General features: G+C 35.6%; 1 protein-coding gene across 6 annotated transcripts in view; it reads left to right on the forward strand.

Moving 5' to 3' along the window:
• Positions 1-26,319, forward strand: part of RPS6KA3 (ribosomal protein S6 kinase A3) — a 113,806-nt gene that overhangs the window by 13,802 nt on the left and 73,685 nt on the right. For 3 of the 6 annotated variants that reach the window (XM_082718340.1, XM_082718336.1, XM_082718342.1), the window contains one exon: positions 17,498-17,554. In XM_082718340.1, the coding sequence (XP_082574466.1) occupies positions 17,513-17,554 (42 nt within the window). In that variant the 5' untranslated portion in view covers positions 17,498-17,512. Of the gene's footprint in view, positions 1-10,768; positions 10,863-11,846; positions 11,884-16,537; positions 16,558-17,497; positions 17,555-26,319 lie in introns of those variants that run through there. The other 3 variants (XM_082718338.1, XM_082718339.1, XM_082718337.1) reach the window with 3 other exon arrangements.

Genomic DNA, 26,319 nt, shown 5'->3' on the forward strand with positions numbered 1-26,319 from the left:
TCTTATACTACATTTCGCCGAGTAGACTGCCTGCTAAGAAATGATGGCGCCTGGGTGGCTCAGTGGGTTAAAGCCTCTGCCTTCGGCTTGGGTCATGATCCCAGGGTCCTGGGATCGAGCCCCTCATTGGGCTCTCTGCTTGGCGGGGAGCCTGCCTTCTCCTCTCTCTCTCTCTCTCTCTCTCTCTCTCTGCCTGCCTCTCTGCCTACTGGTGATCTCTGTCAAATAAATAAAATCTTTAAAAAATGATTAAACAGGATCCAGGTTTTCTCTCCAAAATTGTCCATTATACAGTTGAAGATCACTGTATTAGGAACCAGGAAAATGACAACATGAATCAGAAAAAAGTCAACCAACACAAAGATGCTTCAGATGTTGGAATTATCTGACAAGGATTTTAAAGCAGCCATCATAAAAATGCTTCCATGAGCAATCATAAACACATTTGAAACAAATTAAAAAATTATCTTAGAAAAGATATAAAACATAATATGGAAACTTTAGAACTGAAAGATACAGTAACTGAAATAAATTTACTTTATGGGCTTACTAGAAGAGTGGGGATAACAGGAAAGCGTAGTTTTGAAGATCGAGCAACAGAAATTACCTGATTTGAATGACAGAGGGGGAAAAATGAACTGATAAAAAAAAGAGCCCTAAGAGGCTGGGGAATTTTAACAAGAGATTTAACATCCATGTCACCATAGTCCAGAAAGTGGAGAAAAAGGGTGGGCCTGAAGAAATAATGGCCTAAACATGCCCAGTTTGACAAAAGACAAAATCTACAGATTCATGAAACTGAACCCCAAACAAGATAAACCCAAAGTAATCCAGGCCGAGGCACCTCAGAATCAAACCTTTGGAAATGAGAACTTGTTTAATGGGTTTGGAGTTTCAATTTTGCAAGATGAAAATATTTTAGAGATTGATTACTCAATAGTGTCAATAACACACTGAACTGTACACTAAAAAGTGTTTAAGATGGCAAGTTTTATGTTGTATTGTACCACAATTTTTAAAAAATTTGTAATTAAACTAAAAGCAAAGCAAAGAATCTTGAAAGCAGCTAAAGAGAAATGAACTATTACGTATAAGGGAACAATGATTCAAATGACAGCAGATACCACATTAGAAACTATGGAAGCCAGAAGCAAATGGCACCATTTTTCAAATGCTGAAAGAAAAGAACTGTCAACCCAGAATTCTGTACCCACCGAAAATACTCTTTAGGAACGAAGGTGCATTCAAAATAGTCTCAAATTTGTCTATGTATTTGTCAGAGTCTTTTCAGACCCTCAAATAATTACTACAGATAGTTCTTCAAGGAAAAAAGTAATTTTAGAAGAATGATCTGGAATATCAAGAATAAAGGAATAGTGTGAATTATACAGTCTTTTCCAAAAAATAGAAGAGGAAACACTTCATAACTCACTTTATGAGGTCAGTATTACCCTGAAACAAAGACCTAAAGACTATAGAAAAGAAGGCTATAGACCAGTATCCATCAAGAGCATAAACAAAATCCTCAACAAAATATTAGCAAAAGAAATCAAGCAATATATGAAAAGAACTATACACTGTGACCAAATGGATTTTATTCCAAGGATGTAAGACTGGTTCAGTATTCAAAAATCATTCAATATACTTCACCATATTAAAAAGGAAGAAAAATCACATCATGTTAATAGTGCAGAAAATGCATTAAACTGAATTAAACATAATAAAAGCACATCAAACTGAAACACCTGGGTGGCTCAGTCATGAAGCATCTGCCTTCAGCTCAGGTCATGATCCCAGGGTCCTGGGATCGAGCCCCACATTGGGCTCCCTACTCAGCAGGAAATCTGCCCCCCCCCTTGTGTTCCTCTTTTGCTGTCTGTCTGTCTCTCTCTCTGTCAAATAAATAAATAAGATAAAAAAAACTGATCGAACTAAGAATAAAAGGGAACTTCCTCAATTTGATAAATAACATTTACACACACAAAAAACCCCCACAAATAACATCATACTTAATGGTGAAAGACTGAATGCTTTCCTCTTAAAATCAGGAATAAGTCAAGGATGTCCATTCTTACCATGGCTATTCAGCCTAGTCCTGGAAATTCAAAAGGTAAAGGAACTAAAATATCTAATACAAGATAAAAATAAAGTGGAAGGACCCACCCAATTGTAAGCTTCAGTAATCAAAATTAACACTTCAGTAATCAAAATTCTGTGGTATTGGTAAAAGGATAAACACATAGGGGCTCCTGGGTGCCTCAGTCAGGTTGGGGTATCCAAGTCTTGAACTCAGCTCAGGTCTTGATATCAGGGTCATGAGTTCAATATAGAATGTGTAATTAGACCCATACAAGTACAGCCAGTTGATTTTTATCAAAGATGCAAAAGTAGTTCAATGGAAAAAGGATAGATGGCCTTTCCAACAGTGGTACTTAGAGCAGAATGTTAATGGGTACTTTACCCACATCCATGGGTAAAACAGTGCACCTCAACACACATTATACAGAAAATAATTCAAATGTGTCATGAGGGAATTAAGAGTATACTTACCTTTATGAGCAATGAGTAATGTATAGAATTGTTGAACCACAATATTGTACACCTGAAACTGATAGAACACTATATTAACTACACTGGATTTAACACATTTTTTTTAGGTTTTGTTTATTGAGAAACAGATCACAAGTAGGCAGACGGCGGGGTGGGGGGAGCAGGTTCCCCGCTGAGGAGAGAGCCCAATGTGGGACTTGATCCCAGGATCCTGAGACCATGACCTGAGCCGAAGGCAGAGGCTTAACCCACTGAGCCACCAGGTGCTCGATACTGGATTTAAAATTTTAAATGAAAAAAACCCCATCTGATAAAGAGACACACACCCAAAAACCCTGAAAAAGTATCATGGATTTAAATGTAAAATATAGAATTTTTAGAATTTAGACCTAGAAGAAACTTTCAGGACTTTGGGCTAAATGAAGAAGTGTCTTAGACCAGACACTAAAAACAAAATCCATAAAAGGGGAAAAATTAGACTTTTCAGAACATTTGCTTTATGAAAACAACCCTATTAGGTCAATGAAAAGACAAGTTACAGATTGGGTAAAAATATTTGCAAACTTGTATCTGAGATAGGGTTTGTATCTAAAATATGTAAAGAACTCTCTAAACTTAACAGTAACTTAGGCTGAACAATCCATTTAGAAATCTGACAAAAGAATGACATTTCAGTGAAGAGGATATATGGATTGCAGATAAGCATATGAAAAGATGTTAACATGGTTGGCTCTCAGGGAAATTAAAATTAAAATCATGATGAAGTATCAGTACACCCCTATTAGAACAGCCAAAATAAAGAATAGTGGCAATATCGAATGTTGATGAGGATCTGGACAGACCTGCTCTCTCATGCGTTGCTAGTGGAAGTATAAAATGATGCAGCTTTTCTGGAAAAGAGAGTTCAGCTGTTTCTTTAAAAACTAAACATAAACTTACTGTATGACCCAACAGCCATACTCCTGGGCATCAATCCCAGAGAAATGAAAACAAATGTCCGCACAGAAGTCTGTACACAAATTTTCATAGCTCTGTTTGTAATATCCAAAACTTAGAAACAAAGTGTCATTCAGTGGGTGAATGGTTAAACAAGCTGTGGTACATCCATACTGGGATGCTACTCAGCAACTGAAAGGGATGGATTATTGATACATGCAGCAATTTGAATGAATCTCAAGTGAATTCATATTCCATAAGTAATGTTAAATACCGTTTGATTCCATTAACATTCTTAAAATGACAAAATTGTAGAAATGGAAACAAGATCAGGCAACCACTGATCATGTTAGAAAGGGGCAGGGGACCTGTACCCCTGGGGCAAATAATACATTATATGTTAATAAAAAGAAAGGGGTAGGGGGGAGGTGGGTGTGATTATACAGGGGCAGCACACAAGATCCTGGTGGTGATGAACTGTTCAGTATCTTTATAGTGGTGGTAGCTATAGGAGCCTATAATGTGATATATTTCATAGAACACACACGAGAACCTGTAAAACTAGTGAAATCTGAATAAGGTCTGGGCTTTGTACTAGTACAAATTTCCTGGTTTTGACAGGAAGTTATGTAAGATGTAATCACTGGGTTAAAGTTACATGTGGCCTCCTATTTTTTCCAACCTCCTATAAATCTGTAATCAATTGTAATCAATTTAAAAGATAAAAGAAGGAGTGCCTGGGTGGCTCAGTAGGTTAAGGCTCTGCCTTCAGCTCAGGTCATGATCTCGGAGTCCTGGGATCGAGCCCCACATCAGGCTCTCTGCTCAGCGGGGAGCCTGCTTCCCCCTCTCTCTCTCTGCCTGCATCTCTGCCTACTTGTGATCTCTTTCTCTCTGTCAAATAAATAAAACCTTTTAAAAATTTTTTAAATAAAAATAAAGATAAAAAAGTCAGCACTAGATAAAATTCAATGTCTATTCTCAGTTAAAAACAGTAAAACAGGAATAAAAGGGCATGTCTTTAATGTTATTAAAAGCAGTCTCAGACCAAGAGCCAGCATCGTGCTTGATGGGGACATATTTTTAAGTCAATCTCATTAAAACTTTGCCTGCTGTTTTCACCTCTCTTTTACACTCTAGAAAGAGTTTGCTAATGTAATTAGACAAAATCAGAGTATTCAAGAGAATAGTAAAAGATTACTGTTCATAAATGATATAATCATCTGCTTAGGTAATCTAAGGATGCCACTAAAAGGATTCTTTAAAACTACTGATAGTCTCATAAGGTGGTATTATACAAAATATATTCAGAAATCAACTAGTTAGAAATGGTAGGGGTACCTGGATGGCTCATTTGGTTAAGTGTCTGCCTTTGGCTCAGGTCATGATCGCAGAGTTCCAGGATGAAGAATTGCATCAGGCTCCTTGCTCAGCGGGGAGTCTGCCTCTCCCTCTGCCCCTCCCATTGCTCATGTTCTCTCTCTCTCTCTCTCTCTCCCCTCTCTCTCTCAAGTAAATAAATAAAATCTTTAAAAAATGGTAATGGAAAAAAATCTTACTCAAAAGTTGTAAATTTGGGGATATTAACATAATCAAAGGACAAGAAATAAATTTAAAAATTAGTTGCATTAGAAATTTGAACAAATTGAGAGAAAAGCTGTGGTTCTTTAAATTACTTCAAATAAGATTTAAGGTTTCTTTTTTTCTTGTTTATATTTAAGAATTGAAGGTAACCTGTCTTAAATGAACGTTCCCAGATTTTTAGTTTTTTAAAAATTTCTTAAGCTTCTTTTAGTTATTTTATAGTTTATCTGGACAATTAATACTACCAATTTTTAGTAAAATGCACTTATTAATAGTGTTTATGCTTAATACATGTGCAGCTAGGATTAATCATGGAGCTATAATTAGGAACTTTATTTTTTACTGTTTTTTCAGAAATAAATCTTGTTGCCAGGTTGTGTTTATACCTTTGGTAATTTTTAAATATGTATACACATGTTTTTTTTTAATGAGTGAGTCATTTGGATTGTGCTTTTCTAAGTAAATTCAACTCCAAACTTGTCTAAAATGCTTTGTGTTAAGATCCAGTTGATACTGCACAAATAGGAATTTTGCTTGGATGTTAAGCTCTGATTTATTGCGTATTTGAGCAGATCCCATTCTGTCTCAGCTTACTACTTGTAGGCTATTATTGCTGTCTTCTTTTTGTCCATAAGGGTCTTTATTTTTTTTTTAGATTTTATTTATTTATTTGACAGAGATCACAAGTAGGTAGAGAGAGGGGGAGAAGCAGGCTCCTTGCAGAGCAGGGAGCCCAATGTGGGGCTCAATCCCAGGACCCTGGGGTCATGACCTGAGCTGAAGGCAGAGGCTTAACCCACTGAGCCATGCAGGTGCCCCCTAAGGGTCTTTAGAAGACTATATAACTTTAAGTGATTCAGTAACATGTTGGGTTCAGTTCAGCAGACATGCAAGCACCACTTGTTCTACCAATGAGGAAACGAGATTCAGGTCATTTTGCCACAGTCACAACAAAAGCTTTGGCTTTGAAGCCTATCATCATGGTATATCTGTTTTAGGTAGGAGGGCTTTAGTAAGCCCCTGGAAACCAGAAGAAATCATTAGACTTGTTCTTTAGACTCTTAAATTAGCCAAACCAATTAATGCATTAAAGAGTTATATAGTACTCAGATTTTTTAGCTCTCAAAATGGAAGTGGACCCATTAGGATAAGAGACTCATCAGAATCCCCTCAAGTATTTGTATTCGTCATTTCCTCTGGCAAGGCGAGCATGAGAAAAGAGAAACTAACACTGAACACCCAAGACAATGAACTTTACCACAACCTCCAACATAACTAGTATCCAAATCTTGTGGATTAGAAAACTTAGGCTCCTGTTAAGTAACTTGCCCAAAGTCACACCTATAATAAATGGCAAAGTCAGGTTTTGAAGCTTAATATGTCAGACTCCAAAGCCCATGATCTTTATACTGTGATTTTCCAGACTTGTCTAATCACAGGAATCATCTAAAGTACCTGTTTAAAAAATCGAATAGTACCATGGGGCTTCTGGGACTTCTGATTCAGTTTTGGATAAGGCCCCGTAATGTATCACTCCCAGGAATCTTAGGTGATTCTGATAATCAGACAGGTTTGGAAAATACTACCAACTCCATTAGAGTACTAAGAGCTGGGACTTATTGGTATTAGGAAGGTAGGAATAGGTTTGGGAGTATATAGAGGAGCTTTAAAAAAAAAAAAGTTGACAGTTTTCAAAACTGGTGGAATAGGAATAGAGGAATAGTAAAGTTGGAGGCACCTTGCTGGCTCCGTCAGTGGAGCATGCAACCCTTGATCTTGTGGTTGTAAGTTTTGAGCCCCATGTTGGATATAGAAATTACTTAAATCTTAAAAGAATAGTAAAATTGGGTTGGAAAATTATAAAATTGCTTTAGGTTCCTTACTCTTCACAGAAAAACAATGTTTTATTCTCTTTATCTTCATTCTCTTTCAGGTAACAACATTTATATAATCATTCTTTGACATTAACCTTGTTTACACTTGGGTATGCAGGCACCACTGAAGGATATAGGTAAAACTGTATTTTGAATGCAGATAGGAAAGAAGAAATTAGAAATAACATAAAAGGGGCGCCTGATGGCTCAGTTAAGTGTCCAACTCTTGATTTCTGCTCAGGTCATGATCTCAGGGTTTTGAGATTGAGCCTGCATTCTTGAGCTCTGCCCTGGGGTGTGGACCCTGATTGAGATTCTGTTTTTTTTAATATTTATTTATTTGACAGACAGAGATCACAAGAGAGAGGCAGAGAGAGAAGAGGAAGCAGGCTCCCTGCTGAGCAGAGAGCCCGATGCGGGGCTCGATCCCAGGACCCTGGGATCATGATCTGAGCCAAAGGCAGAGGCTTTAACCCACTGAGCCACCCAGGCACCCCCCTGCTTGAGATTCCGTCCTTCCCTTTGTGTGTCGCCATGCATGTGTGTGCGTGCACCTACACAAACACACACACTCTCTCCTAAAAAAGAAAAAAGAAAAAACATAAAAACAGCTTGAAGCACAGAATCATTAATTTCCTCAGGCGTGAAAACCCTAGAAAATCTTTAATAACTTTAATCCTTAAAGTTTAAGATTATAACATTCTCAAGCTGGAAGAGCTCTTAGATAACCACATATTTTATGCATGAAGAAACTACAACTCAAGAGAGGCTTAAGGACTTGCCCACAGTCCTGTGGCAAACTTGCAAATCCATGCTGCCCAAGGTTCCATCTAACTCTTATGGATTGCAGATAAGTATTAGAAAGTAGTGACTTTTCCACAGTCACACTGCTTTTTAGAAATAAATTTACTGGCAAATCATGTTTACCTTATATTCCCTAGTTTGTTTATCTAATTTTACGGTTTCTTCCTTCTTTAAATGCCTGATTGAGAGTGTGAATATATTCAGAAGGATTGCTTTTAGGAGATTATGCAATTTGAAACACTATGTCTGAACAAGAATATGTTAGAAAAATGAACCATTACCCTCTTAGAGTAGTGTATTTAACAAATGGACATTTTCAGAACATGTTCTGTTATGGAGGACTCTAGCTTTCTCTACTTTTGATTACAAAATTTTAGAAAATGAACAAAGGTAAATGTCTATACATGAATTCTAACAGCATTTCTGTGTAGGAGTATGAGCTTTGGATTCAGACATGGATTCGGTTATCTTATCTGCAAACCTAATAGCTCTGTGATCTTGGAAAAATTACTCAGTTTTTTCTTCCCTGCTATACATAATAACCCACCTCATGGTTTATTAATGATTAATTGGGATTAAATTAAAGAATATATGTAACATGGCTAACCCTGTATTTTGAACAAAATAAGCATTGCATAAGTGATGGCTGTGGTTATTAGTTCCTTGAGCTAGTGGGGTTTTTATAAAAATATTAATTTCTGAATTAGTGCTTTATTTCTTTTTTCATGTTCTTTATCATGATCAGAAAATATGATCTGTACAGCTCCTGCTTTGAAGACTTGGATTTACTTTATGGTCTAGGCATACTCTTTATAATTTTTCATAGATACAGGGAAAGAACCCATATTCTTTTTACATTATAAATTCAATATCTACCTGATCTAGTATAAATTACTTCACATGCTTTGTCCTTATTTCATTCATCGTGCTGATACTAGTGTACTTAAGTTTCCCTTTCTGTTTTGTGTTTGTTCATTTCATGTTATAGTCCCCAAAACATCTTTTGCGTTTTGTGGTTAGTCTATGATTAAATGTTTTTAATGACTTTTTGGAAAAATAACATGTTAATTGTAGAAGATCTGAAAAATAGTAAAACATAGAAGGAAAAAAATTTTTACTCTAAGAAATATCATTATTAAAAGATTTAAATGTGACCAAGAGTAGGAGTTTTAGATTCAGACTTGGGTTTGAATTTAAGCCCTGTTTATTAGTCTTAAGCACAATATTAGACTCTTATTTACTTGACAAGTATTTATTGAGCACCTACTTTGTGCCAGGCATTTTGCTAGGGGCTGAGGATATAGTGCTTAAAAAGATTGACATACCCATCTTGGCTTAATTTCCTCATTTGTAAATTAGTGATAAGGCCTCACAGAGTTGTTAGAGGCATCAAAGATGATCTATAGTACTTAACACTTGCCTGGTATGTGGTAATTGCTTAGTAAGTGATAGCAATTTTGTCACTATATGTATTAAGTACTAATTACATTTTTAGTCCAAATCAGATGACCTTTTTAATTGGCTTTAGGTTTTTGCCTCTCATTTTATTTTTGGCCTTAATATTACAAACTTTCTTTTTCTTTATGCTTTTCTAGTCTTAACCTGTTTTGCGTTTCTCTTCAAAGCAGTAAATAATTGTATGGGCTTTTTAACCTTTTAAAAATTATAACCTATGACTCTTGAAGTTTTTAATATCAAGTATTTCAAACACATAGTACAGAATAATATAGAGAGAATAGTATAATGAACTACCATATTCCCATTACCCAGCCTCAAAGATTGTCAATCTTTGTTTTATCTGTACTCTCATTCCCATACATACATTCTTTCCCCAACCCTCCAGTGGATTATTTTGAAGCTAATCCTAGATACATATATTCAGATGTAAATATTTCATTTATATTTCTCAAAGGATGAAGACTTAAAAACACATAACCACCATAACATCATCTCTCATAAAAATGTCAATAATTCTGTAATAGCATCAAATTCCAGTAAAACACTTTATTTATAGTAGATACTTTAAACTTTACATTATTTCTTTTGAAATGATTTCTATTACCTTAAGTTTTTAATTCTTTGTGGTTTGTTTCTTTTTTTCTTCTGACATATGGGTTTTTTTGTTTGAGGAGGTTATGAAATACTAAAGAAAGAATTACAGAGCTAGAAAGACCTGGGTTTGAGTTTCGCTCTTGCCATTCACTAACTTTGCTGAGCCTTGGTTTCCTCATCTGTAAAATAGGGGTGATTATACCTACCTCATGTTCTTAAGGTTGAGTGTGATGCTGTCAAAAAGTAGTTTTTATAGCCTTTGCAAGTTAATATCTTTTCTAGTGATTTGGACTGCAATAAATAAATACAAGTTTTGGTTATCATACGGTTTCTCAAAACATTCCAAAATTTATATTTATTAGCTAACTACAAAAATAGTGGTTTTTAAATAATCCTTTTAGGAAAAAGAGAATTGAGAATCTTTTCTCCCTTCTTCCACTACCTCTTCTATTTGGGTCTACATTAATTTAGGCTGAGATTACAAATCTTACCTTTAACTTCCTAAGTTTTGTATTGTTTATATACTTACATCAACTATTTACTCTTCGTTATTGACCCTTTCTCTATTAATGGGGTTAATTATTTTATTCATTTGTTTGTAGATACTAGGTTGATTTCAGTATACGTCACCTGTTCTTCCCTACCTCAGTATTCTTAAGTTCTTATTTTGATTCTCTTTCAATGGTCTAGGACATACCTTTGAACAATTTATGAAAAAAAGATACTACCAGGATGGTGAACTTTTATAAGACTTTGCTGATCTAAGAATAATTTCCTGTGACCTTTGTACATGAAAAACTAGGACAAGGTATACATTTCTTAGATCATAACTTTTCCCTTTCAACTCTCTGTAAGTCATTACTTCATTGTCTTCTGGCATTTTATTGTTGCAGAGGAAAAATCTGAGGTCATTCTGATTTTAGTTCCTTTTGAAAATAACCTATTTTTTTCTGCTTGTATGCTTATAGGATTATATCTTTATCCTTGAAATTTAAAAACATTTGCCAGGACATGTCTTGGTGTTGATGATCTCTGTTGAACCTTCTCAGTCTCCAGTCTCAGGTATTTTTTTTTCAGAACTGGAAAGTTTTCTTATACTTTTGATTGATTAAAATGCTCTGTTTTTTTTTTCTTTAGGAACATCTGTTATTCATAGATTATTTCTGTGTCTGTCCTCCATAGTTTTTTAATCTTTTCTTTCATTTTTTTTTTTCATTTATTCAAGTTTGTCCTCTGTGGCATGATTCCGTTTTCTGCAGTGTCAATTCTAATATTTGCTATTCACAATGCAGATTTAATTTTGGCTACTGTGTTTTCATTTCTTTATTCTTACCTCAACATAGTCCTGTTTCATAAGCAGAATTCCCCTTAGGGGTACACTCCAAAAAAACATAAGGTGGATTCAGGCCTAAAATTCTTAATCCTGTCTGTTTTCTGAGGCCACAATCATAGGACCATACAGGCAAAAAAAGCTTCTGAAAGGGTCCTCTAAAACTTAAAAACATAGATATAACCAGAGGTCATTTCTACCCTAGTCTAGAAAATAGAACAGTTTTGAGTACTAGCAGGCCTTTAGTTGCTTGAGGAATAGCAAAGCAACCCATAAGGGCAACTTAACTAGAAGTAATGGATTTTTCCTATTATATCGATTATACTTTTTCCTCATTATAAAAATAAAAAATAATAAATGCATGTAATTTTGAAAATACAAGAAGAAAATCCTATGACCCAGGTAACTGCTGATAAGATTTGATATATGTTTTGCCAGTTACATGCACACATGTTGGGGGGGCACAAAATTGGGTCATGCTATATAGTTTTGTATCCTTTTTAATTTAATATATTACAAGCATATTTTTGCATCATTAATTTTTTGAGGCCCTTATTTAACCATTGCATAGTATTCCTACATATGAATAGATGTGTTATGATTTATTTAACCAGTCCCCTGTTGGTCATTTAGATTGTTTTCTATTTTTCAGTATAATGAGTATGATGAATATCACTGTACATAAGTCTTTATGCACATCTCTGATATTTCCTTAGGATAAATGAGGAGCTGATTCTTAATCCTGTCATATTGGTAAGGATTATATACATTCCTTATTAAGAATATAAAATGCTTGTTTCTTATTGTTTCAATGTGATTGCATAGAAGATTCTTTGGATTCTGAACAATTTGATGGTATCTGAACTAAAATTCAAGAGAGGTTTCTCATGCCTCATCCTCAGCAGCTTCATGGGACTCCTATATACTTTGGGCAGGAGAACCACTGCTGATTTCAGGGAGTTTGGAAGGCAAATATACTTGTGGGAACTTGAGGGTGGTTGAAAAAAAAATACAGTCCTTGCTTATTCCTACAGCCTGGTCTCCAAATTAGTACACCAGGCCTCTGGACCCTTTCTTTTCCTCCTCCTTTCCTGTTATTTCAGGCTCTTACTCTCTGTGAGGAATTCTTTTCTCCCAGTGTTCATATGTATATTTCATTTCTGCCTAGGAAGATGTCAGTAGATGTTATTTCCTAGTAATCTCAAGGTAGCATATCGTCAGTCACAGATAATTTTTTTAGTTCTAGTGTACTTGTACATGATGATCTCCTGCTGGACTCAAAGCATTTTTTTAACGTATTTTATATTTTCTTCAAAGGTATCAAACAGCAACCTGGAAATGTACATTGTTGTAACATACCATTCCAACAAAACAATCTGTTAAATAAAGTTGCTTAAAATGAAATTTTTATTTAGTAAAGTAGTCTTATTTTTATCATTTGAGAATTTCCCTTAAAATACTTGCAAACACTCTAGAAATCATGAAATCTTGTTTCAGAATTACTGGTTTGAATTGTTCATCCTTTTTAAACCAGAAAGATGATTTTAGTGATAATCTCATACCAGAACATTAGAAGTTATTTTGAAAACAATTCTTGCTGAAATGCAAGCTAACAGTCTCCTTTGTCTGATTTGTTCTGATGAGATCCATATTGTACGTTATTCTTATTTTTGACTTTTACACATTTCAGACTAAGAGAGTAAAGCATGATTAGCATTTCCTAACCTTTTCCAGTATTTCACATAATATTTGCATATGTACAATCTGCCAAGCTCTGCAGTTTTTTGGCTGGAAGGCATAATGGTGGGATGAGAGAGGATAAATACATTTGCCTCACTTTTAAACTATTCTTTTTCGTCTGTACTCATTCTTTGGCCACATTGTATAAAAATATACTACACTTATGAATGATCTCTTTCACCCTGCGTGGTGGGCAATTGGCTGTATTAAGTAGCAGAACAAGTATCTCAGCACTCTCCTGTACTTCTTTATTGCATTATGTCTTTGGAAGTTAACTGTAGAAATGTATATATTACACAATTCAGGCAAAAGAGAGGGGACAGAAAGTAGTATTTACTGAGCATCTGGTGTCCCTTGGTAGGTCCATTTAAGTACAACATCCCTGTGAAGTAGGTATTATATGCATCTTACAGATGAAGAGACTGAGGCTCAAAATGTTGAGTAACTTACCCAAGGTCAGGTAACTGTAGCAGTAAGTGACAGAGCTGGGGTTTAAACCTGATACTAGTGACATGCAGATCACATGGTTTTTTCTGTTTCTTTAAGTTAAATAAGTAAGTTTTCTTATTTAATAGGTACTGTTCCTTGAACTTTAGAAACTATAGAAATTGCACATTGAGTCAGACTAATGGCCCATGTAACCTAATCTCTAGTGAAGCTCAGGGTCATTTTTCAAAAAGGAAACTTACTAGCTGCATGAGTAATTATGCTCATTTCTAACAGGTAATATTTGAATCATTGTTTTGATGAAACAATACAAAAGGTTTTTTGAAGTAAAAGTGCTTTTTAAAGTAGTTTTTTTAAAGCCTCACCAATATGTAGGATAATGTTGGCTTTTATAGTTTCCTTAAATTGTCCAAAATTTTCAATATTTCCTAAACTCAGAAAGGAAGTCGATATTTTTGCAAAAGTTAAGAGCATAAACTACCTTTAGATCATGTTTCACTTCATTTTTTTTTTCAGATGGCTTTGTTAGTATATTACTGTTAATTGGCTGGGTGAATTGTTTAGAAAAGAAATACAAGATTTGTGGATTACATGAAGATAGAAATAGCAAAGAGGCTGATTAGCAGATTCAGAATCCTTTTCATAGAGGCTGTAGCAATCCTATAGAGGATCAGAACTAGAAAGAGATGAGTCAGAAATTTAAAATTTAAGGCTTTATTCATGAGACTAAGTGTACCAACAAGTACACAGGGCTTAGTTGCAGTATAAAGAAGACTAGGATTTAACCAATAGAAAATTTCATATGCCTCAGCAATGTGTTTTGGGCATTTCAAAAACAATGCATATGTGAACTGCATTAATATAAGTTTATTATCTAGGACAAGGGAGGTGATATGCTCTTTACTCTGCCTTGGTCATATCAAGGCTGGAATATTAATTGAATGTAGTTCTATATACAACCCTTTAAGATGGATTGGGTGCATGCTCAGAAAAGAAGGTGGTCTCATCTATGTGAAAGGAATGTTTGAAGGAACTTGAGTTGCCTAGTAAAAACAGACTCAGGATGGTTTACAGTCACAGTTGTAGATTTACTTCCTGTTATTTTGCAGATATAATACAGGCAAGTTAGTCATGTATCAGTAATCCTATTAAAGGGAGTTTGTAGCTGAGGAAAATTACTATATAATGAAGAATTTTATCTAGGCTTCCTGGTGAGGTAGTACATTCTTGTCCTGATAGTGTTTAAATCTAGGTGAGAATGGCAAAGAAAGAATTGAGGCATATGATTTTTATTTGGAACAAAAGACTTTCAAGATCCCTTACCAATCATAAATGTTTTGATTCTCAGATTAAAAAGACTTTATGGAGTATTTTATCCTCATAAAGCTACCTCACCTTAGTAATAATAATTTGCATTGGTATAGCACTTTATGGTTTATAAAGTACTTTCTTATAAGTTATCTCAGTTTTAAATCTAACATTAACCCTTTCGGTGAACAGTGCAATTATCCTCATTGTGAACAGATAAGATAATGGGCTAAGAGACAGTCTGAATTGCCCATAATAATAAAGCTTCTAAGTGGCAAACCTAGGACTCTATCCCTTGTCTACCATTCCAAGTTTAGTGTTGTTTCTACTATAACAGTTGGCCTTAAAAGTAAGTTATAGGTCGTAATTCTTGCTTTGTTGCATTGAAAATTGCAAGGAGCAGATGGTTCTCAAATTATACTCCCATGGAAAGTGTAATTGTAGCTCAGTTAGATGAAGGGTTCTAAAAGTTAAATAATTGGGAGCCATTTAGCAGATCTTTGTTATAGAAAGAGAACTCTGTGTACAATTAATGAGAAAATCAGTTTGTGCTGCTGGATGAATGATGGTACCATTCACTAAGATAGCAAGTATAGAAGTAGCAGATATGTGAGCCATAAATGGGGTGACTGAATTTTGTGTGTAATTAAAATGGCTACCATTGGTTGTTCATATTAAGCATCAGGCACTGTGATTAGAGTTCTACATCACTTATCTCACTTAGTCTTTACCACAACTCTCTGAAGATGAGACTTTTTCATCTCTACTTCTCATGTGAAGAAACTACAGCTTAGTTTGAATAACTTGTCCAAGGCTTCATGCTTAGTTTAAGAGTAGAAATTTCAGTCTAGGTGTCTGACTCCAAAGCTAGTGTTCTTAAGAGCTACTTTAAGGTTTGTCTGTGATGTTTGAAGAAAAATGATCAGTTCAATTGAATTAAATGGTTGTGGCTTTTGGGAGAAAGATGTCTCCTGGAGTTATCTGAGTCCTTACCGTAGAGTGGGCAATACTATAGCCTCTGAAAGTGTCTTAGGATAATAAAGATTTTATACCCTCCTCCCCTTTACTGCATTTTAGCACCATTTTTGTGCTTTGTGATATTGTATAGGCATTCCCTAACCTAGAAACATACTCTTTGAGTGTTTGAAAATGAAAGGTACTCTTTTTATAAGTCAGTGGATCTGTAAGATCCTCTAGGATAGATTTCTAGGTTGGGGGCCATATTTTATTAACCATTCATGTACACCTTGGTGCCTAGAACATAGCATGAATGAAAGAAATGGGTGGATGAATGGATGGATAAATAAGGATTTGGAGAGTAGAGAGAGTTCAAATTCAGAGCATCTGCCTCATGTGCGATGTAGGGTAATGGGTGGGCTGCCTTTTATTTCTCAATTGATAGTGCTCCAAAGATGGTTAGCTTAGATCCTTCTACATTTATTGAATTGACAAGTGATCAGGGGCATTTACACCTTTTTCCATTGAAGTAACTAGGGAAGACCCTATGTTCCTGACTTCTGGTTTTGTTTTGTTTTGTTATTAATTGCACAAATACCCATTGTAGACACATTAGAAAATTCAAATATGCAAAAACAAACATATTTTAAATTGTCTAAAATTCTACCACTCAGAAATAGCCACTGTTAACATTTTGGTGTATATCCTTCCAGAGTTTTTCCCATGCAAATATATACATTGAAATATGTATATATTTATTTAAAATGGGATCATTACAATCCATATTTTTTGTAAACTGCTTTTTCACTTATTACATGTGACTGTCTTTCCATGTCAATAAATTTACATCTTTATTATCATTTTTAATGACTGTATAGTATTCCATTATATGGATGTACCATCATATATTTAACTAGTTCTCTATTGTTAAGAATTTAGGTTTCCAATTTGGAGTTCTTTTTGGAAAAAGTTATGGTGAGCATTCTTGTATGTACATCTTTGCACACTTGTTTTAATACAGACTTAGATTACCTTCCTGAAAGGTTGTGCTGATTTATACTTTCTCCAGCAGTATATCCTGAGTGCTCTTTTCCTCATACTCATATTAGTGCTGGGTATTATTTTTTCTGTTAATCATTACCAGTTTGAAAGGCAAAGTTATCTTTCGGTTAAATGCATTTATTTGATTAGTACTAAGGCTGAACTCTTTTTTTCCTTATTGCTCATTTCTGTTGAGGTTCATCATTTTTTCTTACAGGTTTGTAAAACAAAGTTCTTTATGTATTGAGAATACCAACCCTTTGTCATATGTTGCTTTTTTTGTAATCAATTTGTCTTATCTTTTTCGTGTCTGACAGATGACATTTTAAACTTCTATCAATTCAAATGTCATTTTTTCCTTTATGATTTCCACCCTCCTTACCCCATAAGTATTATTTACCTATATTTTCTTCTAATATTTGTATAATTTTGTTTTTGACATTTAAATGTTTTATGCACCTGGAATCGATTTTGATATAGAAATCTAGCTTACTTTCCCCCCAAAATAATCAGTTGCCCTGATTAATCAATGGAGTTGGAATTTAGAGTATCTTCTGCCAAAGAAAGTATTGTAAATGATGTTCAGTGAGGTTTGAATGACACCATTTGTAATGCATTTAACTATTAAAATAACCTCAAGGGCTCACCTGGAAAGGTAATCATCATTTATTATATCATTTTCATGGAAAAAGTTAACTTTTAAAGCACAACTTGTTGCATACTGGCAACTACATACTTATATGGTGGTTTGGTACTTCATTAGAACCCTGTAGGGGTAAAAATATTCCTATGTGGTTTTGTTTTGTCTGCCTTCATTTAACTAACTGATCTGAGATCTGTGTTGGTAACTTTCTACTTGCTATGCTTTTCACAGAATGGACAGCAAATTATGGATGAACCTATGGGAGAGGAGGAGATTAATCCACAAACTGTAAGTAAAATATCGTATCATAAAGGATTATACATAAATCAGATACCATATAGTTTAAGGATTCTTATTTTTCAACCAAGCAAAGTAATGATCTTATGGTATTAGAAACCTGTTGATGCTTTCACATTAATTTTACCAAAATACAGTCTTGAATATGCTAGTGCCATTTTTAAAAACTTATTAATAAGACTGATTTTAAAAGAATGACAAAACAAATTGCTTTATATTGTTGAAAGTTTTTCATTGGTACCTTAAAGCTTATTTTTATAAGACTTCATTGACTTACTTGAGAGAGAACATGAGTGTGGGGTGGGGAAGGAGAGGGATAAGCAGACTCCCTACTGAGCAGGTAGCCCCATGAGGGGCTCAATCCCAGAACCCTGGGATCATGACCTGAGCCAAAGACATATCCTTAATGAACAGAGCCACCCAGGTGCCCCCTTAAATCTTTTTTTTTTAATGAAACTAAACTTTGATTTCTTAGAGACAAAAATATAAAAATGTGATACTTATAGAACTATTTAACATAGAAGATGAATGGTCACCATTTCCTCATCTTGTTTTTTTATTCCCTTTTAAGTCCCTAGCACCTAGACCAGAGACTGGCACATAATATTTATAAAATACATATATTCTCCAATTTGCTCTTTTCACTTACTAAGTCTGGAACTTTTCTTTTATCATAATACATATAGATCTTCTTTTTAAATTGTTGCATGATATTCTATTTTTTTTAAGGTTTTATTTATTTATTTGACAGAGAGAGATCACAAGCAGGCAGAGAGGCAGGCAGAGAGAGAGAGAGAGAGAGGGAAGCAGGCCTTCCTGCTGAGCAGAGAGCCCGATGTGGGACTTGATCCCAGGACCCCGAGATCATGAACTGAGCCGAAGGCAGCGGCTTAACCCACTGAGCCACGCAGGCGCCCCTGATATTCTATTTTTTTGGATTTTATTTATTTTAGAGAGAGCAGGGGAAGGTAGTGGGGAGGAGCAGAGGGAGAGGGACCAGCAGACTCCATGCTGAGCATGGAGCCCCATGTGGGGCTTCATCTCAGGACCCTGAGGTCATGATCTGAGCCAAAACCAAGAGTCGGACACTTAACCAGCTGAGCCATCCAGGCACCCCCGTTGCATGATGCTCTGTATTTTATGCATGTCCTGCACTTAATGGAATTTTCCTCCTATTTATTTTTGTGAACTTGGTTTTCAGTAGGATATAGTCTTAGAAAAGGATGTGCTAGAACAAAGGATATGAACATTTAAATCTCAATAGACATAGGAGCGCCTGCCTGGCTCAGTCGGAAGAGCATGCAACTCTTAATCTCGAGATCATGAGTTCAAGCCCCACATTGGGCATAGAGATTACTTAAGTAAATATTTTTTTAAAAAATAAATAAATCTCAGTAGACATTGCCAAATTGCTGTCTGAACCAAAAGGGTTGTAAAAATATTACTGTATGAGAGTACCTGTTCAACCACACCCTATTCAACACTGGGTATTATTAGAAATTATTTTTCATTTGAGCCACTCTAAATAAATAATACTTTCTCATTTCACTTTGCATCTCATTTGATTATTACTGAAGTTGCATATTCATGTATTATTGGCCTTTATGTTTTTGGTTGCTTATCTCCTTATAGTCTACGTGATCATATATATTCTGGATATTTACTCCACGTCTTTACTGTATCTTGCAAATATTTTCTCCCTGTTTTTTTTTTAACATTGATTATGTTGTTCTTCGTTGTATGTTTACAGAAGTTTTCATTTTTAAATGATCATATCTGGCTTCTGGGTTTTGTGTTTTGGTTAGAAGATCTTTCCCTTTCACAGACCTGTACCCCTGGGGCTAATAATACATTATATTTTAATGAAAAATTTAAAAAAAATTTAAAAAGAAGATCTTTCCCTGCACCAAGGTTATAAAAATAACCCTTTATCTTTTCATCTACCACCTCTCTGATTTTGTGTTTTACATTTAGATCTGTGGTCTACTTGAAATTGTAGTACACATTATGACATAGAACTCTAACTTTTTCCAAATACCCTGTTGTCCTAATCTCTTACTCACTGAACAAATAAAACCTATTCAACTTACTTGAGATTTCTCTTTTACCATATATAAATTGCTATATTCTCCTTGTATTGGATTTCTAGGGCTTCCCTAATAAAATACCACAAACTGGGTGGCTTAAAATAATAAAAATTTATTCTCTCACAGTCGGGAGGACACTAGAATGAATCTATGTGTCAACAGAGCCATGCTCTTTGAAGGCTCAGAGAGGGGATCTTTCCTTGCTTTTTCCAGCTTCTGGTGACTGCCAGTAGTTCTTGGGATTCCTTAGCCCTATCACTCCATTCTTAACTTCCATTGTCACATAGCATTTTCCCTATGTGTATCCCATGTTTAAATTCCTTCTTCCCATAAGGATGCCAGTCATTGGATTAGGGCCCACCTTAGTCCAGTATGACTTTATCTTAATATTATTGAATCTACAAAGACCCTGTGTTCAAAAAAGATCACATTCACAGGTACTGGGATTAGAAATTGAACATATCTTTTTGGAAGACACAGTTCAAACCATAGCATCTCTGAATGTCCTGACTTCGCATACATTTTCAATTACTTTATTTTTATCATATGTTTTGTGTATATGTCAAGGCAAGCCATCCCACCTTTTTTATTTCTTCCCAAAATTGTGGTCTTACGCATCTTCCAGATAAACTTTACGATCAATTTATCAAGCACTTCTGAAAAAAATTACTGGAATTTTTATAACAATTCTGTTAAATTTGCTAATTAACATGAAGTAAATTATTTTAATAATGGTGAGTCTTCACATTCCCAAAACATTTATTCTAATGTTCTTTTATATTTATCAAAATTTTATGGTTTCCTACATATGATTTTATACATTAATTTATTAAGATAATTCATGGGTATTTAGAGTTTTTGTTACATCGCATTTCTTTTCTGCTGTCTTACATCTAATAATACATTAAAATGTTAAATGGTGGGGCACCGGGGTGGCTCACTTGGTTAAGCATCTGTCTTTGGCTCAGGTCATAACTCATATAGGTCTCCCTGCTCAGCGGGAAGTCTGCTGCTCCCTCTCTCTCTGCCTCTCTCCCTGCCCATGTGCGTGCTCTCTCTCTTTCTCTCAAGTAAATAAAGATCAAATAAATCATCTTTTAAAAAAAGTTAAATGTTGGGCGCCTGGGTGGCTCAGTGGGTTCAGCCTCTGCTTTTGGCTCAGATCATGATCTCAGGGTCCTGGGATCAAGCCCTGCATTGGGCTCTCTGCTCAGCGGGGAGCCTGCTTCCCCTTCTCTCTCTCTCTGCCTGCCTCTCTGCCTACTTGTGATCTCTGTCAAATAAATAAATAAAATCTTTTTAAAAAGAGTTAAATGTTAATTAAATGAATGCATAAAAGGGCCCAGACATGGGACCTGTGCCTGAGGTTACCTTCACGTTTAGTCTAGATTTCTGTACCTCCCAGGCCATTTGAGGCATTCTGTTTCATTCATCTGGAGTATATATTTATTAGCATTTAAGCAAACATAAAAACAAACAGTAAGCATTAATACTGATTTTTCTGCCACAAGTTACCTGTTTTTCTTAGGTAACTATTTCTTTAAAAGGAAAACCTTCAAATTTTTTATTCTTTCTATAGTCTAAAAACATTTTCCATTGTGATATTATGTGGTTCATACTTCCACTGAGAGTACTCATGGCATTAGTAACATTACATCTGTAAGAAAATTGCATTTTATAGCCTGGTTTGTAAAGGTGCCTGACAGGGTTGTGATATCAAGCCCTACATCGCGTTCCACAGTAGGAGTTCCTCTCCTTCTTGCTCCTCCCCACCCCCACTCACTCCTGCGCTCACACTGTCTCTCAAAAAAAAAAAAAAGGAAAGAAAGAAAGAAAAGCTGCAGGACTGTGGTATTACTAACAATGTGGGTAAAGTTTTTGAGCAGATCATTCCAGATAATAGGAATTAGGATTGAGTATAAAAAGCCTAATATTTACTATTTCACTGATGGTATTAAATCCAAAAGATTGTCAAAATATATATATGAGCCTTATACTTTTAAATTGTATATTTGCCTTTAATGTACAACTAAAAGATTTCATTTTGTCAAGTACTGATAATTTAAATAACAAAAGTTGAGATGTTGCATTAGTTATCTATTTGATGCATATCAAATTAGCTCAGACTTAGTAGCTTAAAACAACATACATTTCTTATCTCACAGTTTCTGTGGGTCATTAATCTGGGCACAGTTTAATGGGGTCCTTTGGTTCAGGGTCTCTCACTGCAGTGAAGGAGTTAACCAGGGCTAGTTTCTCATCTGAATCTTGATGGGAAAAGGTTCTTCTTCCAAGCTCACATGTTTGTTAGCCCAGATTCTTGGCCCATAGAAACTGTGAGAAGATAATTGTATGTATGGAGCTTGTCAACTGGTAGGCTTTCTTGTAGGTTAATTGGTCCACTTTTAATGGGCTGGAACACAGAGTATGATGAGTAGCCAGTTTTGACCACAAGACTATAGGATGGATGGAGAGTAACAAGAGAGATGGAACCTGGGTCCGTTTTTGACCTGATGATCTTGTGATTCCTTTTCACCCTAATTTATCCTCTTCCCTATGGCCTGCTCCACGAGAGAAAAATAGGCACTTACCTTGTTGAGCCATTGCATTTTGGGGTCTTTTTGTTATAACAGTGTAGTCTGACTACAGCTAATCATTCATTAACCAAGTTCTTAATGAATTTCTCTGCCATGCCAAGAACTCTGCTAGGTTGTTAGAGACTCAAAAGCAAATGAGGGAAACTTGCAGTCTTCAGATGGCAAAATAAAGTTGTTCTTGTCTTCTTCTCTTCCTACCCAAGACATCAAGGAGAATAAGAAACAGAAATATGGTTAAATTAGAAGACTTGGGATGCCTGGGTGGCTCAGTTGGTTAAGCGGCTGCCTTCGGCTCAGGTCATGATCCCAGCGTCCTGGGATCGAGTCCCACATCGGGCTCCTTGCTCCGCAGGGAGCCTGCTTCTCCCTCTGACTCTGCCTGCCACTCTGCCTGTGCTCACTCTTGCTCTCTCTCTCTCTCTGACAAATAAATAAGTAAAATCTTTAAATAAATAAATTAGAAGACTTGTATAATTTGAACCACAACATATGAATATGAAAAGTAGATAAAACCATCATAACAAGAGGAAGTTAAAGGACCTAAGTGCTTTTAGAGAGGTGTAGCAGCAGGAAACATGCCTTATTTATTGCCCTCACAGCACCAGAAGAGCTCAAGAATGAAGTCACCAGGTACCATGGAAAGTAGAGGAATGGCACAGGGCTGAAAACTGAGATTGGTTCAATATCAATATAACCAGCCTCCACTGTCTCCTCTCTCCTACCTCTGGAAGAGACAGAAGGTATTTTATAGAGAAAAATGAATCAGAATGGCTCCAGACTTGGGGAACCCCATGTATAGTAGGAAGTGGGGTGAGGCACTGGGCTAGAAACAAGGAGATCAAGTAAAAGCCTAGTAAATGGTGTTATGGTTCCCTTTCTTACCTGTTACACAAACCAGGACTGTATCTTCCTGACAGGAAAGTAAAGCCTTTCCTGAAGAAATTAAATGGTCCCTGATAAAAGACCTTCAGACACAGTTAGGAGATCTCAAATTTAAAGGCTGATTAAATTTGGCCAGTTAACGTAGCAAAAAAGCCTAACAGTTGACAAGCTCCAGAACATCTAGTCCACTTCTTAGTGTCTCACTCTGAAGTATGACTGAAAAGCCAAATATCGCTGTACATTTGAGAAAGGCTTCCAAATGAAAGAGTAAGCTCTTGAAGGAACAGACAATGCAGTAAAGAGGAAAAAGAGAAGTTAAATTAATACTTTCTGCGTGTTAAAAGACAAAACTGATTTGCTAAAATAAGAGTAGGACGCTACTTTTTTAATCAGAAGAAGAAATTCTTAGAATTAAAAATAGAATAGGAATGTTTTACATTTTAGTAGAATATTTAAAAGCTAATGTTAAGGAAATCTCCAAAAAAATAGAATAAGGGAAAGAGATAGAAAATAGGAGAGAAAAAGAAGGAAGCAATCTAACATCTACTTAATAGGAATTCCAGAGACAACAGGGAAATGGAAAGGAAGAAATTAGGAAAGAAATATCCTAAGAGATTTGTTTTTTCCCACATTTTAGTATCTCTGAAATCGAAATCCTTGTTAAAGTCAGTGGTGTGACACACTTTAATTGGCAGCACTTTCTTCTATAATGGTATAGTGATAATCATGCTCTTAGATTAAATGGAGTACTAAAATACCAAAAGAAATTTTTTTCTTTAGTGTGAGGACTGTGAGTTACTGGATTAAAACAGCCTACTGAAAGCCTCTTAATAAAAACAAACAAAAACACCCACTCTCAAGAAGAATCATTATTGTGAATTATTAAACACCAGTGATAGAAAATCCTAGAAGTTTTATTGGACTGAAAATTTATATGTTGGAGCCTAATCCCTGATGTAATGGTGTTTGGAGGTGGGGCTTTCCGGAGGTAGTTAGGTAGCGAGGGCAGATGGCTCCTAAGTAGGATTAGTGTCCTTATAAAAGAGACCCCAGAGAGCTCCCTTGCCCCTTCTGCCGTGTGAAGACTCCGCAAGAAGGTGGCTGTCTAGAAACCAGGAAACAGATTCTCACCAGACACTGAATCTGCTGGTGATTTGAATTTAGACTTTCTAGCCTCTGAAACTCTGATGAATAAATTTCTGCTCTTTATCGTAAGTGACTTAGTATATGGTATTCTGTTATAGCAGCCCAAATGGGCTAAGATAAGCTTTTAGAGATTTTTCAAATATATAAAGGACGGGATATGAGAATAATATCAAATATTACAACATTGGAAGTTAGAAGACAAGGAACAATGCTTTTGAAGTGCTTAGCAAAAATGATTTTCAACCAAGATATTTTCAGACATATACCTATTTTTAGGAAGGTGCTGGAATGTAGGCTCCGCCAACACAAGATGGTTGTTAACAAGAAAAAGACAGGAGATTCAGGCAACAAAGGATCCAACATTTATAAGCACAATGAAGAAAGTTCCTTCACATTGTGATGAATAAGGGGTGCTTCAGAAGACTAGTTCATTCAGTAGGCTTAGAGAGTACTCAGTCCAGATTGAAGCAGACAGATGATTCCAGGAAAGCTGTCTCCAGGGGAAAAAATAGAAGTGATGAATTATCCAATAGGTTGGAGTACTGAAAATTCACTTAAGAGGCAGAGTGAGAAGAATTTGAGATAGGCAGAAAGAAAGCAAATTTTAAAACCAACTGCAGACTTAAGAAGAATACAGAAGTTATACACAAGAAATGTAACTAGAATATATTCCTCACCTTGGCAGTGAACATTTGCGTTGTCATAATAATGTAAAAACTAAATACTGATTTAACCAAAATTTGTGATGTGAGTGTTACCTCTAATAGGATGTCTAAAGATAATATCTGAAATTGATGAGTCAAGAGGAAGTAGTATAAGGTTATTTTTTTTCCTTTTTCAGGTTTTTATTTAAATTCCAATTAATTAACATATAGTCTAATATTAGTTTCAAATATATTGTAGTGATTCAGCACTTCCATACATCACCTGGTGCTCATCAGGACAAATGCCCTCCTTAATGCCCATCACCTGTTTCACCCATTCCCCCTCCCTCCACCTTCCCTCTTGTAACCATTAGTTTGTTCCCTATAATTAAGAACAGTGGTAGGCCCCTTTCTTTTTTTCTTCTTTGCTCGTTTGTTTTGTTCCTTGAATTCCACATGGGTGAAATCGTATGGATTTTGTCCTTTTTTTAAAAAAAAGATTTTATTTATTTGACAGAGATCACAAGTAGGCAGAGAGGCAGGTGGGGGTGGGGTGGGAGGAAGCAGGCTCCCTGCTGAGCAGAGAGCCCGATGTGGGGCTCAATCCCAGGACCCTGGGATCATGACTTGAGTCGAAGGCAGAGGCTTTAACTCGCTGAGCCACCCAGGTGCCCTGGATTTTGTCCTTTTCTAGTGGACTTATTTCACTTAGCATAGTACCCTCTAGCTCTATCCATGTCGTTGCAAATGACAAGTGTTCATTCTTTTTGATGCCTGAGTAATATTCCATTGTATATATGTACCTCTCCTTTATCTCTTCATCAGTTGATGGACACTTGGGCTGTTCCCGTAATTTGGCTGTTGTAGATAATGCTGCTATAAACATTGGGGTGTGTGAATCCCTTTGAATTAGTGTTTTTGTATTCTTTGGGTAAATACCTAGTATTGCGATTGCTGGACCATAGGATAGTTCTATTTTTAACTTTCTGAGGAACCTCAATACTGTTTTTCAGAATAACTGAACCAGTTTGCATTGCCACCGGTAGTGCAAGAGGGTTCCTGGTTCTCTACATCCTCACCAACACCTCTTGTTTCTTGTGTTTTTGATTAGAGATAAATAACAGAGGGAACAATGAAAAGAGCTGAAAGGGTAACAGGAGCACTAGGTACTGTTGCTTTTTGGTCATATAAGCCTTACAGCACTATTTGATCATTTAAACCTTGATAAAAATTTAAGTTAAATAGAATATAAAATAAAACTATTTATAACTAGTATAATTGGGTAAAAATTCACAAAAGACAGAAAATTTTGGTAGAGATTTTTAGAAGTAAATGCCAGTATTTGGGTGAAGGCATTCTCATAGGAAAGTGGTATAAACAAAACCAAAGGGGAAAAAATG

Source organism: Mustela nivalis (assembly GCF_964662115.1).
Source record: "Mustela nivalis genome assembly, chromosome: X".
NCBI lineage: Eukaryota > Metazoa > Chordata > Mammalia > Carnivora > Mustelidae > Mustela > Mustela nivalis.